The sequence below is a fragment of the Neodiprion pinetum genome, chromosome 2 (assembly GCF_021155775.2).
Source record: "Neodiprion pinetum isolate iyNeoPine1 chromosome 2, iyNeoPine1.2, whole genome shotgun sequence".
Lineage (NCBI taxonomy): Eukaryota > Metazoa > Arthropoda > Insecta > Hymenoptera > Diprionidae > Neodiprion > Neodiprion pinetum.
This window is the reverse complement of record NC_060233.1, coordinates 38106279-38121966: the sequence shown is the minus strand read 5'-3', so window position 1 is coordinate 38121966 and position 15688 is coordinate 38106279. Positions and strand designations below refer to the sequence as shown.

The following is a 15688-nucleotide window of genomic DNA, read 5'->3' as shown; positions in this document are numbered from 1 at the left end:
AAATTATTTACGATTCACATAGTTGGTTTATTATTAATGATCAAGTAATTGAATTCCAACTGCGGTCGATGTAATCGAGTCAACTTTCAACGCGAATGTTTTGTAATCGGATTATTCTAATTCCCAAAGTGAACGCATTAAGTCACACAAGTACATAGTTTGAAAAATTCAGTCCGTGCATCACAAATTTTAACGAGTAATTCAATGCAGAACGTCAAGAGACAAACGGCTACGCAGCAACAATAAAAAATCAATATATTACGGAACTTGTTTGAACCGAAATTATCTGAATACTTTTCTGCACTTTTCCGCCTCAGTATCTTGTCGGTGTTAGTTTCGTCGGTATCCCAATGGTGCATGATACCGGATTCAAAAAGACGTTGGATCAGATTGTTTACCGGCTCACGGAGAAACCGTCCATCCCGGAAAACAATGACCGTAGGATGATACAACACGCAACTATCAAAAATGTGAAAATTAACTAAATCGTTAGTCTTTGCGAACAATTGTCTCCAGTATTTGAAAGCAGAGCGTCGTCCTAAGAACGCAAAGTCCTGATTAACTATCAGCCGGTTCCAATTTTCAGTAACGTTATTGTTAACTACGAATCGGTTGACCAGCTGCGCCGTTAGCTCGGATTCGTCGTCTTGGTCCTTAAGTATTTGATAATCGTAAAGCGATCCGCCAACTGTAAGGTTTGCCTCAATTATACCCTGAACGTCAACGATACTTGGCTCATCTTTGTCCGTCGCTAAAATCGAAGCCAATGAAGTCTTGTACGCCGTTGTCATGACCAACGCGTAGCTCAAGTGAATTATCAGCATCACTTTTCCCAGCGTAGCGTACGGTGGACGGGTTGCAGGGTTTCCCAGGCGAACCGAGAAGGCCTCGAGAATACTTGCCACGAGTCCAGGGTAGCGACGGTTCCCTGAGGACAACAAATCGGGTCAAAAATGCAAGCAAACGTAGCACAAACTATTTCTACCTCCATGTTTGTATGCAGTTTGAGAGCAATTTCGATTTACCATTTCTGAACAATTTTGTGTTTCGGTTCAGGTACGAGAGGACACAAGTGACGACGAATTCCAGACCGACCAGTATCCACACATCCCAAGAAAATTCCACGAACAAGATGTCCGTCGAAGATTTCACCACGCGAGGAACGCCCCACGTCACACAATCGTCGTCGTATGGCACAGAGATTTCAACCAACGGGAAGAGATCGGTAGTTGGACGTAATTGTCCTATACCAATCTCAGCATTTCCACTATCCACGTCTTTGACGATTGCTGTTTTTGGGGAATACTTTATACGGTCCGTTTCGGACGGATATTTCAAGGCCAAGGTGAAATTCAGGAATTTTGCGAGTTCCAAGAGCAGACTTCCTTCTCGTCCGCTCACTATGGTAAGTGAGCCATTTTTGCTTTCTTTCAATACTAGCTTTGGGAAAAAATTTACAGTGCTAACGGAAACTGGACGTCCGTTGAGGTTGCGTAAGCCGTAAGGCAGGACGTCGGTTCCGTCGAAACCGATGCCTGGCTTCCACACATCGAGTAATCGAACGTCCGGAGTGATGCGATTTGTTGCGAGGTGACCGGTGTACAGCCGAATGACGTCGTTTTCGAATTGGGCCAGTTTTACGTATGGCAAGTTATGGCGAAGGGCGAGAGTTGATACGAATTGGATATCGACGGCATGGGTGGTGACTCTGCAGCCAGACACGAAGAGAACATTGCAATTTCTGCATTGTGGGATGATTTTTACGTACTTTTTCAACTCAGTGTCTTCCAAATCCTGGAGATAGAAGATAAGGCTGCTTCCCGAGCTGAAAGACTTCGAGTCTTTGAATTCTTTGACATCCGTACAAGTAATGAACGGATAATTTTTTAGCAACGGTTCAGCCGCTATCAAATTCTCGGTAGATTCACCGACCACCGTGATTTGTCGCGGATCTTGTGTTCGCAAATACGTCTTTTCGTAGTCAGCGTAAAATTTGTCAAAAACGTTGTTCATCGTACAGTTCAATGACGTTGTATTTTTTATAAACAAGTTTAGCCTCGAATGCACTTGATTGCAGAGCAAAAAGTAAAGGAATATGTTTGTTAGTGGTGAAAACAGCATACTGGTCTTAACTCAGACGCGAAAAACAAGAGTTTGTTAATTATTTTGCACCGTGTTATCGGGGTGTTCGCTGAATCTAAACGACAACCTTTCGTTATCTGACGAGGTAAAAGTCAAATGCGTAGCCTTTAAACTGTTTTTATCTCGAAATGTCATCACTCGGATTTACATTGTGACATCGATGACAACGAACGGATTCGATAACTTTCGTCGCGCCTTGGTTAAGGACGACTCATTACGTTTCAGTCGTGAACCGCTATCGTATTTTCGAATTTCGAGACAAGAAATGCGTGTTGTTTCCTACCCATCAATTTCAACCTATTTCTGTGTAGTTGACAACCTGGACTCAAATTCTTTCATCTCCAACAAATGTCAAATCTAATGAAGAATCTTTCATGGAATCCAATTCTGCATATTGACATCGTTAAAAATACGGCAACTAATGTTTCATTAGACTTAAAAAATCTCTTATAAATGTCTAATCACAAAAATTTGCGTACGCTTAAAAAAAACCGATACAATTATTCCACGGCGTCCTGACGCATTAATGAGTTGCACGAGCTGTCGGCGTTATTGTAGGTAGGTGAAATGTTGACAGGTTGGCAGGTAAATTAGCACACATGTATTGCTTGAACCAACTCAGTGCTGCGTCACGTTTCTTAACGAGCAACGCGAACCATATTATCATTTATTCCGTTAGTACGGATGTCCCGCAGAGCAGAGAGTGTCTCTGCAAACATATCTGACTCGCAACATGTCGCAATTCACAATTTAAATGTTGAATTTGGTTGAAGAATCAATCTGCATTGCAATTTTTGTATACACCGTGATTTCACGGCCGATAACGCCGAACGTCAATGCTGATATATTGAAGGAACACACGAGCTATTGATTACATCGAAATTGCACATCATTGATTTACTGTATACCAGGTAATAACCGTAATGCGTTTAACGCTACAAAGTTACGCTGAACGGGAGCATAGCAATTGATCTAAAAGCTTTTTTTACCATCCTATACTTTGCACTCGTAAAGAAAACTCGTCAACCCATCAAGTGAGAAACTGCTATTCCACACTGTTGTACTTACATACAGAAAAGTGGGCCTACGATTCTATAAATTTTTCTTATTGTTGTTTGAAAATCAATACTGAAAACACGCGCATTTTTATCTTCCGTTTTACGCGTTGCGTTGCGTTAAGAAACGACCATTCATGAATAGCGCATCTGCTAATAGGTATTTGCCCACACAACCCGTGGATCAATAAATTGCAATTCCCAATTTACCTTGGAACGAGTCTCGGAATGATTAACTCCAGAAGGAAAATCACGAGGCACAGGGTGACGCAAGCAGAGTAAAAAATGAATATTTTACCAAATTTGTACACCTCTCGCGATTCGTGATACTGAACGCGATTGTCACTGGTCAACGTCTTGTGCGGCTTAATTTCATCGAGATCCCATTTAATCGGGAGACCGGATTCGGTCAACCTCATTATCACATTATCTATCGGTTTCTGGAGGACCGATTTCTTCCTGTATACGATCACCGTGTGATGAGACAATACGCAACCATCGATGTAGTCAAAGGTGTCCGGCTTTCTGTCGATGATAGCCAGGTATTTTTGATACATCAGAGATGAACGCCGGGTGAGAAACGCGTAATTGCCATCGTGCTTCAGTTTGTGCCAAGTTACCGTGTCGTTATTGTTGACTTCAAACCGATTCATCAATGTCGGGATTAGCTTGCTGTCGTTAGATTGATCCTTGAGGATGTTAAAATCGTACAGTGAACCTCCGACGGTTAAATTCGCCTTAATCATTCCCTCGGCGTTGACGATCGTTGGTCTAGCCCCATCCGTTGCCAAAGTCGCCGCCAATGATGTTCTGTACGCAGTTGTCATTACGATTACGTAGTAGAGATATACTATCAACAGGAACCTTCCACTCGCGGTAGAAAACACATAGACGACGGGGTTTCCCAAGTGAATCGCAACCACGTCGAAGAAAATTGTAATGAATCCGCGTTTCTTTATTTTCGTATGATCTAGAACAAAAGAGAGGCACGCAATCGATTAATCAACACGTGCAGGGAATCATCTGTTTTTCACCACAAGTAAGGTACCATTTTACCATTTACCATTTCTCGACATATTCATACTATGATGAATGCATCCGATGATACATCGAACGGTAAATACAAGACATATCCAAGTCCATACCGTTGGAGAAAATTCTATCGACAAGATGTCATTTGGGTAACTCATCACTCGTGGAACGCCCCATGTTATGCATTCGTCATCGTATGGTACAGAAATTGCAACTGTGTCCAAGAGAACATTTGTCGGACGTAATCGACCGATACCGATATCGGCTATTCCAGTTGCCACGTCGTTGACGATCGACATTTTTCGCGAATACGTTTCACGATCAATCTCGGATGGATATCTCAGTGATACGGTGAAGTTCAGTTTCTCGGCAAGTGCCAGGATCATGTCGCCGTCCCTTCCACCGTCGATTGTAAGCGAGCCGTTTTCGTTACTCGAGATCATCATTTTAGGTTTGAAAATCAAGGAGCTCACGTGAACCGGACATCCGTTCATGTTGCGTAATTGGAAGGCCCATTTGTCGATGTTGCCCAAATCAATTCCGGGCCGCCAGACCGTGATCAAACGAACTTCCGTTGAACAGTTTTTTGAAACAAACTTCGAGTAGAGCTCTACGAAGTTGTCGCCGAGATGTGCAAATCCCGCGTATATTACGTTGCGTTCGGAGGCCATATTCAGGATGAACTGAATTTCTTTTATCTCGGCAACGTGATCGGACATAAAAAGAACGTTGCAATTTTCGCAGAGTGATAAAATTTGAACGTTTTCTTCGAAAGTCTCTTTTCTCATATCGTTGAGAAAGATTATGACGAAATTTCCGTCACTGAATTCCTCTGAGTACCTAAATTCCTTTGAATTCGTACAAATGATGCAAGAATAGCTGTTGAATAATGATTGTACTCGAATTATGTCGTTGGTCGAAGCTGAGACGATCATAACGTGCCGTGGCGCGTGTTTTTCTAAGTACTCACTTTTCAATCTGACGATAAATTTCTCAATAACATTGTTGTAGTTGGTTTTTGGTAAGATTTGACTTTCCAGAAACACATAACGCGATGAACTTACGCGATGACAGAATAAAAAGTAGAGGCACAATTTCTTTATGATCCAGAAACGCTGCATGGCAAAGTACTTAGAATTCTTTTTGTTCGGGCTTTCTTATCAATTTTGTATTCGAAGTCTGTTTATAAATTTGTTTCGACTCAACTGAACCCTTCTATCGAAAAACAAGAATGTATTTTAAGTTCTGGTAATCGAACGTTCGCTGCAGCTACTCTTTTCAATGGTTGTCGCTACTATACTACTTTTATCTTGAAATTACACAAGGTGTTTGTTTACCTTGATGATCGATCTGAAAGCTTCTTCAATACCAATTCACAGTCATAAAGGCAGCTCATTACGCATACGGTATCGGTGAATAAACTGTTATTGTTCCTATTTGTGAGTACTGAGAAGACAAGTTGTCCTCATTTCTCAACTTCTACATATCGTTTTGCCGTCCTCTCCTTAAAGCTTTTTAATACTATATCCAAAGGTTATGTATTTTTCGATTGATGTGTAATGTCAAAAGGCCTTAGTTAATGTATCGAAATATTCGCGTAACAAGATTTCAATCATAATAAATTCGAAAAACTGTCGTAATGGTTTGTGGCCTTTTTCAAATTTCTTATCTTATATATTTCGCCATTTTACAAATTTGGTATATCTCAGGTGTTTCAGTAGTAAAGGAAACTGGCAAAGGCTTAAATGCTATGAATTACTCGATACTGGTATTAAATTGCAGAATTTAGGCACACGAGGATAGAAATGAAAAGGTGACTTCATCAGGTGCAGGCTTAAGTTTATTCGTGAAAATTCATGTATCAGATTTCATAATCTTGAACATGCGTAATGCGAATCACTCAAAGTAAGACGATTATTATAACAAGTAACATAGGTTGAAAAAATAACATTATCGTGTTTTTTCAATTACAGAGGTATCACTAAGGAAAATCAAAATTCTCTGGGCACAACTGAATAACGGTTGACAGGCTGTTGCAATCTATATGATCACATAAGAAAAATCTCCAAAGCTTGCAAAGCTAACCATGGATTTTGTGCTGTATCTTTTCCTACATGAGCTTTGGAACGAGAAGCTCCATCAGAAAAACAACGAAACACAATGCAAGACAGATCGTATAAAAAGTGATTACGTAATTAAATTTTTGTTGAATACGCTCGTCATAATCCCAGTTGGATTGTGTTCTTGACGTTGATATCCTATCGGAGACGTAATCAGACGGGTAATCGAAAACTTCCAAGCTGCCAGAGCTGAGCAATTTCCCAATCGTTTTGTCAACAGGGTCAAGAAGGAAAGACCCTTCCGGATAAGCCATCACTACGTTATAGTCCAAAACGCATTCGTTCAAGATGTCGAAACCAACGGGTTCCTGAGCTCGGATAGCTTGCTGCCTGGCGTGAACAAGGGTGGATTTTCGGGCGAGGTAAGCAAAGTCATGATCGAACCTCAGTCGATGCAGCGCTTCGGATTCGTTGCGATAAAATCTGTACCTCTTGACGAGTTCAGAGCTCGATTTGTTGTCGATGTTTAACTGGTCGACGAGGATTTTGTAGTGATAGTAGGAACCTCCGAACGTAAGATTCGCCGCAATTATTCCGCTGGAGTCGGTGATGGCCGGGTAACCTGTCGACGTCGCCAAAATCGAACCCAGGCAAGCTCTGTAAGCGGTTGTGACGACCATCCCGTACCACACAGATGACATCAAAACCAATCTAGCCCCAGCTGAATCGGTCAAATAGATCCCTGGATTCCCCAGTTTGATTGCCAGTACATCGAGGATGACTTGCATGAATCCCACGCGCTTCGGCTTGGCTGCGAAAGAGAAGAGATAAGTATCATATACTCGTTTACTGTGCTCGAAGGTGTTTCGTGCATCTGCTAAAATTTCTTTCACCCTTAATCGCCTTGTTCATAGAGACGTATGCGACACCGCAGGTCAGGGAAAACACCAACCAGATCACAACCCAAAGTTCCCAACTGAATTCGGTCAAAATGATGTTTTCCGCATTGATGACAATGTGTGGAACGCCCCAAGTTAGGCACTCCACATCGTGTGGTACCGAAAGTTTAATCGGACTGTTAAGGTAAGCTGTGGGGTGCAATCGAACGGCGGCAAATCCAATGGCTCCGGAAGCAACAGCTTCGGTGATAGCTGACTTCCGAGAGTAGTTGGAGTCATCCATCCTTACGGACGGCTGAGTTATCACAAGGGTGAAGTTAAGTCTCTTCGCGATGTGCAACAGCAGCATGCCGTCTCGACCACCGATCACGGTCGATGAACCGTTTTTATTCTCACTTATCACCATTTTTGGTAGGTAGGTGAAGGTGCCTACCGAGATTGGGCATCCGTAGAAATCTTTTATGTTGGTCAGCCAAGATTCGACCTTTGTTAATTTAGTACCAGGTCGCCAAACCGTAGCTAATCTCACTGCCAGAGAACAATTTCTTTCGATATTACGCTGATAAAACTTGACGGCCTCATCGCCGATGTGTGCCAATTCACAGTTAAATAAGCGTTGGCGCATAGCTTCTTCAAAAAAATTTGACACCTCGTTAGCTTCGGTGATTCTTTTGACTATAAACAGAAATCTACATTCGATTCCACAACCTGACAGAGTTTCTACGTACTTCGCGATCGCGTCCGGATTCAAACTGTCGAGAAAAATTAGTTTCAAATTTCCGAAAGTAAATTTAGACAAGCTGGTGCACTTTTTCAACTCCGTGCACAATACAGACGGAAAATAATCTCCAAACAGTGATCGATTTTCATCCAGATCGTTAATGGATGCCCCTACAATCGTCACGTGTCTCGCGCCACTGTTTTGATAATACACCTTACTTAATTGGACGAGAAATTCTTTGAGCAAAATGTCAACCTTGCTTTGAGGTGACGCGTGATGATTTTCAGTGAACTTATCATACAGTGACGAATTGACGCGTAGACTGAAAAATATTAATACAAAGAATAACTTTGATATCGCCCAAAAATGCATGGCAGATTTTTTTCCCGTATTCCACATATTATTCATTTATTGTAATGATGAAACTTTGCAGATTTACCATTTCATACTCTGACATGAATTGTTTCTATAAAAGCACTGAACTTGATTTGTAACTGGCTGAATTCCAAAACCGAATGTCAGCCCGTTGATCCGTTATGCAAACTACACATTTCCTGTCTCGACGTCTTTATAACTCTGCAACTTTGTTATTACGAAATTATAGTCTGCCAACCCATGAAAATGCCCTGAAAGCTTTTTAGCAACTGCCTAGCACTTTTGCAGTCATGACAGTGAGTCGTAACGCCAGAGACAGAAAACCATGTATCCGATGGATAATCTTGCTTCTGCACTTTTACGAAATTAACGAGTCAGAAAGCAATATGGATTTTCTCGCAGCATTATAGTCTGGGGTGTAACAGTGTGCAAAACTAAATTCTTAAATAGATAAACTACGTCAGAAATTCGCCGATTCGGGGGAAATAATTTTAACGTCTTTTTGTCAATCAAAATCTTTTGTATTAATTTTTATACATGTCCAGAGATTAGGGTCTTGAAATGAGGAGCTCCGTCAAAAAAATCGGGACGCACAAGGCGATGCAGCTATTGATGTAAACTAGAAAAAAGTTGAAGAATTTGTGAGATACACGTTCTTGAAAATACTCCGTGGTCCTTTTGTCATCCAATACTTTCGATAACAGTTTTGAACGTAACAATTTTACCCCCTCGATCCCCATCGACACAAGCACCAGAGCTGCATTCAGATAAATTCCAACAAGGTTCCCTAACGTTCAAAAGGTGGCCAGTCGCACTTCCATGGAGCAATTTATTGGACACATTTTGTTCCAGGGTTCAAATGAAGATCAAGAATAACCCTGACGATTCGATGGGATGGAAAGAAGTCATGGAATTTTTCACACTGCGAGAGAATACCAACGTTTTTTCTAAACACGTCTTTGCTGAAGTCGTCCAAAAAAACCACCACAAAATTCCCAGTACCGAACCACTGAGAATAGCCGCATATTTCCGTGTCGTCCAGATGTAAACTGGTTAGATTTCAAATAATGGCTGGACTTGTTGTAGTTGGTCAATGGATGCCCTGACATCCGGGACATGCCGAAGAGCGTGTCATTGGAAAAAAGTCTTTTTCAGTTTGAAAAAAAATTTGCCTTAGTATATTGTCAGAGTTGTCAAAGAATGGCGTCTGATTTTTTTGTAAACGCTATTCCTGATAGACTTACTTCTCGATAAAATCATTATCGAAACACAATATTGTTATTGTCCGTGAAAACCGCATACTTTACATTACGAATGTTGAGAATTTAATTTCTAGACTTGGAACAGAAAACACGAGTGTAAAGTAAGAAACTTAAGTGAGCTGCGAATATTGTCGATATGTGCAGTGAAGCTAAATGTTATCGGTACGTAAACAAGTACGTTGATTTGCTTTCACGTACTATACTGACCTCAATTAATTTGTCATTGCGAGATTATACTCACTGTAGCATTATATATTTTCACAAAGGGATGCATTTAATTTCGTGAAAACATTTGATATATGTAACTAAATGTGTATAAAAGAAGCGCGATTATGACAGAAAGGACGTTTTTATTATTATTGTTACAGGTATACCTGGAATGGAATAGTAAATTAATGAAATACTCGTAAGGAGGTTGATTCTGTCACGTGATAGTTGGTTTCAGAAAGAACATAAATAATTGCAGTCGCACATGTGATAAATTCAGTCTTTCTGGGCGAACGACATGGATTAATGGTTGAGTACAGTAACGCGGATGTACTTTGAGAATCGATATTGAAAGTAGGTAAGCGCAGGAGAAGAAAAATGTTCGACAATCGCACTGCAATTTTATACTTTCAACATATCGACGTTAATTCCGCAGCTGGTTCATTGATTTGAATTTCCAAATCAAGATCTCTATCACGAAAACTAAGCAACAAACCCAAATACAGGTTGTATAAACCAAAAACAGATATTGAAATTTGTAAATTGCACGAATTTCGAAGTACATTTGGGCACCTCGCCGCTTCAATATTCTCTCAGAATCATGCTCGTCGGGATCCCAATGATTCAAAATGCCAGATTCTGTCAACCTTTGAATCACGGTGTTAACTGACTTGCGAAGGACGGATTTTTTCTGCAAAGCGACAACCGGGTGATAAGCCAACACGCAATTGTTGAATACGTCGAAAGTTACGGATTCTTGAGTCTTGGCGATCGTCTGTCTTAACCAATTCAACGCCGATCTCCTCGCGAGGAAAGCATAGTTGTTATCGACACTCGTGAGTTGATCCCAAATTGCCGAATCGTTATTGTCTACAACAAAGCGTTCGATGAGTCGCTGGGTTATTACACTGTCGTTTTCTTGATCCTTGAGAACTTTGTAATCGTAAAGTGAACCAATGACGGTGAGATTCGCCTTAATTATCCCATCGACATCCACGATCACCGAGGAACCTCCATCCGTCGCTAAAATTGATGCCAACGACGCTTTATACGCTGTTGTTATGACCATTGCGTAGTACAGATAGATGATCAAAACGCACCTTCCTCCCGTTGAAAAGGATACGTGGTTTATCGGATTCCCAAGGTGGAGTGTCAGGGCGTCGAATAAAACCTTGAAGAATCCCACGTGCTTTCGTTTAACTGAAATCCAAACGCCATTTGAGATCATCAACGAGGATGTCGGTTTTATTGGACTCCACAAATGTTGTTGGACACCTCATTGAGAGACGATGATTGCTTACCGTTTTCAGATAAAACGATGTTCCGATGGACGTATCCAAGCACCCAGCTGGCCACGAAGACCACTCCAACAGCAGCCCACACTGTCCCGGAAAATTCCATGAACACGATGTCGTCCTTCCAACTCAGTACACGAGGAACTCCCCAAGTTATGCATTCGTCGTCGTACGCGGCAGAAACTGCAATCCTGTTCTGCATTTCGTTCGTCGGACGCAACCGGCCGATGCCAATTTCGGTAGTACCATTAATAACGTCGTTTATGATAGCTACTTTTCGGGAGTACTTCATGCGATCAGCCATCGATGGATGTCTCAACGCTATGGTGAAGTTCAGTTTGTCGGCAAGTGTCAGGAGCAGCTTACCTTCACGTCCGCCGACAATGATCAACGAACCATTTTCGCTCTCTCTGATCATCATTTTTGGCGTGAACGTCAAAGAGCTTACGGAGACTGGACACCCGTTTAAGTCGTTCAATTTGAAGGCCCAGGTGTTTATCTGCCCCAAGTCCATCCCGGGTCTCCAAACTCTGGTTAATCGAGCTTCCGTAGAACAGTTCTTGGTCACGAAACGACTGTAGAGCTCAACGACGTCCTTCGCGAGCTGTGCGAATTCAGTGTATGGCATATTATGCTCATGAGCCCAGATGAAAATCGACCGAATATTATTAACCGGCATGATCGTGCTGGATACGAAGAGGACGTGGCATGTTTGACACCGTGAGAGAATATCGACGTTCTTTCGGAACTTCTTTTCGCTGAATTTGTTCAAAAATACAATTACAAGAGTTCTTTCGCTGAACCTTTCCAAGAAAGCACATTTTTCCATATTTGTACACATAATGTAAGGATAAAAGTTGAGCAGCGATTGAGCTTTACTGCGATCATTGGCGGATGCTCCGACAATTGTTATATGTCGAGGCTCGCTTTTTTCCACATAGTGTTTCAACAAATCGACAAAAAAAAATTCCAATATATTGTTCAAATTTTTCACGATCAATGTTTGACCTCTCACTGATTTGGTTAAACTGTGTACTTGACAAAATAGTATTTGAAAGCACAATGTTTTTACCACCAAAAACTTCATTGCGCAGTAATATTAAATATTTAATTCTTCTTTCCAAGCATCGAACGTGATTTTGTTAAGTCACAAACTTGATTAAACCTTGGGTAACTGCTTTGTCTTTGATGCATGTGTCAAGTTTCATACCATGGTCGTACGTGCAAATTTGAAAGTATTCTTTGATTTTAGAAACACAGGACAACCCATTTTTGCATTCCAGTATCCACCAGAGAGTTCCATCTGATTTTGCCCCAACTTCATCATGCCGCGAAAGCTTAGGGTCAACTTTTATATGTGAGTAAAATTTGTAATCATCGTTCAAAATCTACTCACGAGAGACGAGGGGCATTATAAATGACAGCAGTAATGAAATATGAATTCGGTAAGTCGGATTTAGACTGGTAGGTGATTGAAGAACACACCAAATTTGCTGTTTATCGGCGAATCTCGGTGTGTTGAATAAAATATTGAATCGCTATTTTACCGAAAATGTAAACAAGCTGTTTTGAACAACTCCTGCATCAAACTTATAAATACGTATAAATATTAATTCGTGACCTATAAAATATCGCCGTACCCATACTGTACTCAAAAAAATTTGACATTTTTTTGAAGGGAGTCGAATACGATTAGCGAAATTGATGTAGCCTGAGTTTACGAGGTAAGGTGTAAAAAAACGTGTAATTACGATTGAAATGATTTATGGCAAAGTACCGACGCTTTGGTGATATGATATATTTTATTCATAGAATTACACGCACTGTTCATATCCAAAATACGTATAAACATAAATACGTCGTACTACAATGTGACCTTGTTGTCAAAATATGCAGTTATTATCCAATTACGTCTGTGGATGCATCCGCATTGTGTAAAGAAAGTAAGCTTAAAATACACTGTACTATTATAAATATATTTTGTTTTATGATAATTTAAAACAGTTACTTGGCCATAGATAGCAATTATAATTATAATATGTGAGATATTTGACATGAACGGTTGGATGTGCCTGCCAGGGATTAATGAAGGTAAAGTCAGCTGCTTTTGAGCGCGAAAGTTGTGATCTCTGATTGGCGCAAATGGATCATTCATCTGAATCGAGCCAATTACGAGTCGACGATTCGTAACAGTTAAGATTGTGATTGACAGATCGCGTTCAGGTCGAAAAATCTGCTAGGAATTGGCGCGAAAATAATTCTGTCAAATTGCGTGTACACATTGTAACATTTGTAATCCTGTTGTGTATTTAATTTGTGGCAGTGTTCGTGAACGTGCGAAAGAATTTTGACGGAGTTTAATTTTCAGTCCTGTGATCGAATGATATCGTGAGTAAACTGCTGATTGAATGCAGAAGAAAAGATTCGATACGACCGTGCAATAAACGCGCCTAACCTAAAAGGATGTCAACCGAGGGAATAGAGAATCTGATAGATCTTTTGCCTCTTTACTATCAGCGGCTTTTTCCGTTTCACGACTACTACAGGTGGCTGAGCTACGGTGATCGTAAGTTAACTTGTCAATTTTAGCCGCAGGCTTATTATTTCTGTAGGAGGGAAATTTGTTGGTCTTTCTTTTAATTTTAATCCAAAGTCTTATCAATGGCGGTACATGCTTTGCTTTTCAGCCAGCGTCTTTTCACGCAGAGAATTTTCTTTCACCGTAAGAGATGACGTCTACATACGATATCGTTCCTTCGTTAATCAAGATGAACTACAACTGGAATGCAGACGACTCTTGCCGTTTAAAATTGATATCGGTGCGATATACAATATATGGTAAGAACCGAAATACCTTGGTCTACTTATTATTTAAATTCAACAATTCAAATTATGCCTGCTCGTTGTCAGATTCGTTTTTTACTCAAGCTCTCCAGTCTCATAATTCCAAAACCAAAAATTCTTCAATCTTCCATTATTTTTATCCGGAATTTTCCAGTATTTGTTTTTTTTTTACGTCAGTAGAAATAATAATCGATGTATTAATCGACTTCTCTTTAGCCCAAAAGATGAGAAGAAATTTTCAAGTTTTCTGCCGGTAGAAAGAGAACTTGTTTTTGATATAGATATGACGGATTATGACGATGTTCGAAGCTGCTGTTCAGGCGCCGACATATGTACAAAATGCTGGAAGTACATGGTGATTGCCTGCCAGATATTGGACTCCGCACTTAGAGGTAAAGCACTGTCAATGACTAATGTAAAATGATTTGAAACTTGAAGTGATAAATACCTAAAACTTGAAATTTAATATCAGAGGATTTTGGCTTTGAGCATCTATTGTGGGTATTTTCTGGAAGAAGAGGTATACATTGCTGGGTGTGCGATAAATCAGCTCGCGAGTTGAATTCGATGACCCGCGGCTGCGTTGCTGAATACTTACAGCTTATTACTGGTGGAGAACTAAAAGCCAAGAAAGTCAACTTTCCTGGCCCAAAATTACACCATTCTGTGAGGTCAGCGTGTAATCCGTTTTGGATGCTTATGAGTTCTTGAGTCTTCCATTTGTGATTTGCATTCAAGAATCTGTTAGATCAGATGTTTATTCATTTTATATCTTACAGACGTGCACTAAATATTATAGAACCACTGTTCGTATCAATGTGCGTCGAGGAGCAGAATATGCTCGGAACAGAAGAAGGTGTTGCCAAATTCTTACCACTTATTCTTGACGATAGTTTAAGATCCCAGGTCAAGGATTTATTCAAAAAACATACATCTAGTGTTGAGCGTTGGGAGGCCTTCACTGCCTGCTACCAAGTCGAGAAACAAACGGTAGGATGATTACATTTTGTACAATGTAGTATCTTCAATTTTCTTGATGTTATTAAAAAAACTCATTTCCAACTTTCATCTTCTTTAAAGGGTAAAAAATGGCGTCTGAATCATCTTCTGGAGGAAATAATGATCCAGTACGCGTATCCGAGATTGGATATTAACGTGACCAAGGGAATGAACCATCTTTTGAAATCGCCGTTCTGTATTCATCCAAAATCGGGTAAAGTCAGTGTGCCGTTTAGCCCAAAAGCTGTTGGTAAATTTAACCCGTTAACTGTACCAACGATAAACTTGCTAATCGAGGAAATCAATGCATTCGACGCCAAAGAAGACTCTATCCAAGAATCAAACACTAGGAGAAAAATCAAGGACTATAAAAAAACTAGCTTGAACAAATCTGTTCATGTTTTTCAAGAATTTTTAAGGAATTTGGAAGATGCTTCAAAAGGACAGAAGATTTTGCAGAGTGGTAATTTTTTATTTTCTCGTATCTTTTGTGACTGATATAATATATTATTATTGTATAAATGTCATTTTATGTTGCAGATATGTTGATGGAGTTTTAGTAATGCAAACCAATAACTGTGAACTATAAGATGAAACTCGTGTTTTAATTTTAAGTAATCAATAAGTTTCGCTTACAAATGAAAAATAAAAGAAATAAGTACGTTTAATACGTTTATGAATGATTTTGAATTGCTCTTTCGCAACAGTTTAATAGATTACTATAAACGCATCTGAACCGCTCACAATCAATAATGAATACTGATTTATTTCAAAGAAGCCAGGTTTATTTTAAAGTG

General features: G+C 40.2%; 3 protein-coding genes and 1 long non-coding RNA gene across 4 annotated transcripts; 2 read left to right on the top strand and 2 right to left on the bottom strand.

The window, feature by feature from the left end:
- The first annotated feature begins 1059 nt into the window (after positions 1-1059).
- On the top strand, positions 1060-8850 carry LOC138190459 (uncharacterized). Its single transcript, XR_011176436.1, has 4 exons — positions 1060-1405; positions 6203-6412; positions 6570-6711; positions 6832-8850. It is a non-coding gene; the product is annotated as an uncharacterized lncRNA (long non-coding RNA).
- Positions 6186-8074, bottom strand: LOC138190458 (uncharacterized). The gene is made up of 2 exons (XM_069133623.1): positions 7183-8074; positions 6186-7100 (listed from the first exon to the last, which is right to left on the bottom strand). The coding sequence occupies exons 1-2, from the start codon at positions 7811-7813 to the stop codon at positions 6340-6342; spliced, it is 1392 nt and encodes a 463-aa protein (XP_068989724.1). The 5' UTR covers positions 7814-8074; the 3' UTR covers positions 6186-6339.
- Positions 8851-10163: 1313 nt separating the features above from the next.
- On the bottom strand, positions 10164-11877 carry LOC138190399 (uncharacterized). The gene is made up of 3 exons (XM_069133191.1): positions 11055-11877; positions 10317-10953; positions 10164-10236 (listed from the first exon to the last, which is right to left on the bottom strand). The coding sequence occupies exons 1-3, from the start codon at positions 11875-11877 to the stop codon at positions 10164-10166; spliced, it is 1533 nt and encodes a 510-aa protein (XP_068989292.1).
- A 1386-nt stretch (positions 11878-13263) lies between these two features.
- On the top strand, positions 13264-15554 carry DNApol-alpha50 (DNA primase small subunit). Its single transcript, XM_046612372.2, has 7 exons — positions 13264-13614; positions 13736-13886; positions 14109-14284; positions 14365-14563; positions 14672-14882; positions 14973-15354; positions 15432-15554. Exons 1-7 carry the CDS (start codon positions 13512-13514, stop codon positions 15449-15451), a joined length of 1242 nt encoding a protein of 413 aa, XP_046468328.1. The 5' UTR covers positions 13264-13511; the 3' UTR covers positions 15452-15554.
- Positions 15555-15688: the final 134 nt, after the last annotated feature.

Excerpts from the sequence above, each read along its gene's own strand:
- DNApol-alpha50 (XM_046612372.2), top strand. The coding sequence starts at position 13,512 with ATGTCAACCGAGGGAATAGAGAATCTGATAGATCTTTTGCCTCTTTAC. Across the intron at positions 13,615-13,735 it reads GTGGCTGAGCTACGGTGATC|CCAGCGTCTTTTCACGCAGA; the intron begins GTAAGTTAACTT and ends TTTGCTTTTCAG. Across the intron at positions 14,285-14,364 it reads ATTGGACTCCGCACTTAGAG|AGGATTTTGGCTTTGAGCAT; the intron begins GTAAAGCACTGT and ends ATTTAATATCAG.
- LOC138190399 (XM_069133191.1), bottom strand. The coding sequence starts at position 11,877 with ATGGAAAAATGTGCTTTCTTGGAAAGGTTCAGCGAAAGAACTCTTGTA. Across the intron at positions 10,954-11,054 it reads CATCGTTTTATCTGAAAACG|TTAAACGAAAGCACGTGGGA; the intron begins GTAAGCAATCAT and ends TTTGGATTTCAG. Across the intron at positions 10,237-10,316 it reads AAGCGGCGAGGTGCCCAAAT|TTTTCGTGATAGAGATCTTG; the intron begins GTACTTCGAAAT and ends TTTGTTGCTTAG.
- LOC138190458 (XM_069133623.1), bottom strand. The coding sequence starts at position 7,813 with ATGCGCCAACGCTTATTTAACTGTGAATTGGCACACATCGGCGATGAG. Across the intron at positions 7,101-7,182 it reads TATGAACAAGGCGATTAAGG|CCAAGCCGAAGCGCGTGGGA; the intron begins GTGAAAGAAATT and ends TCTCTTTCGCAG.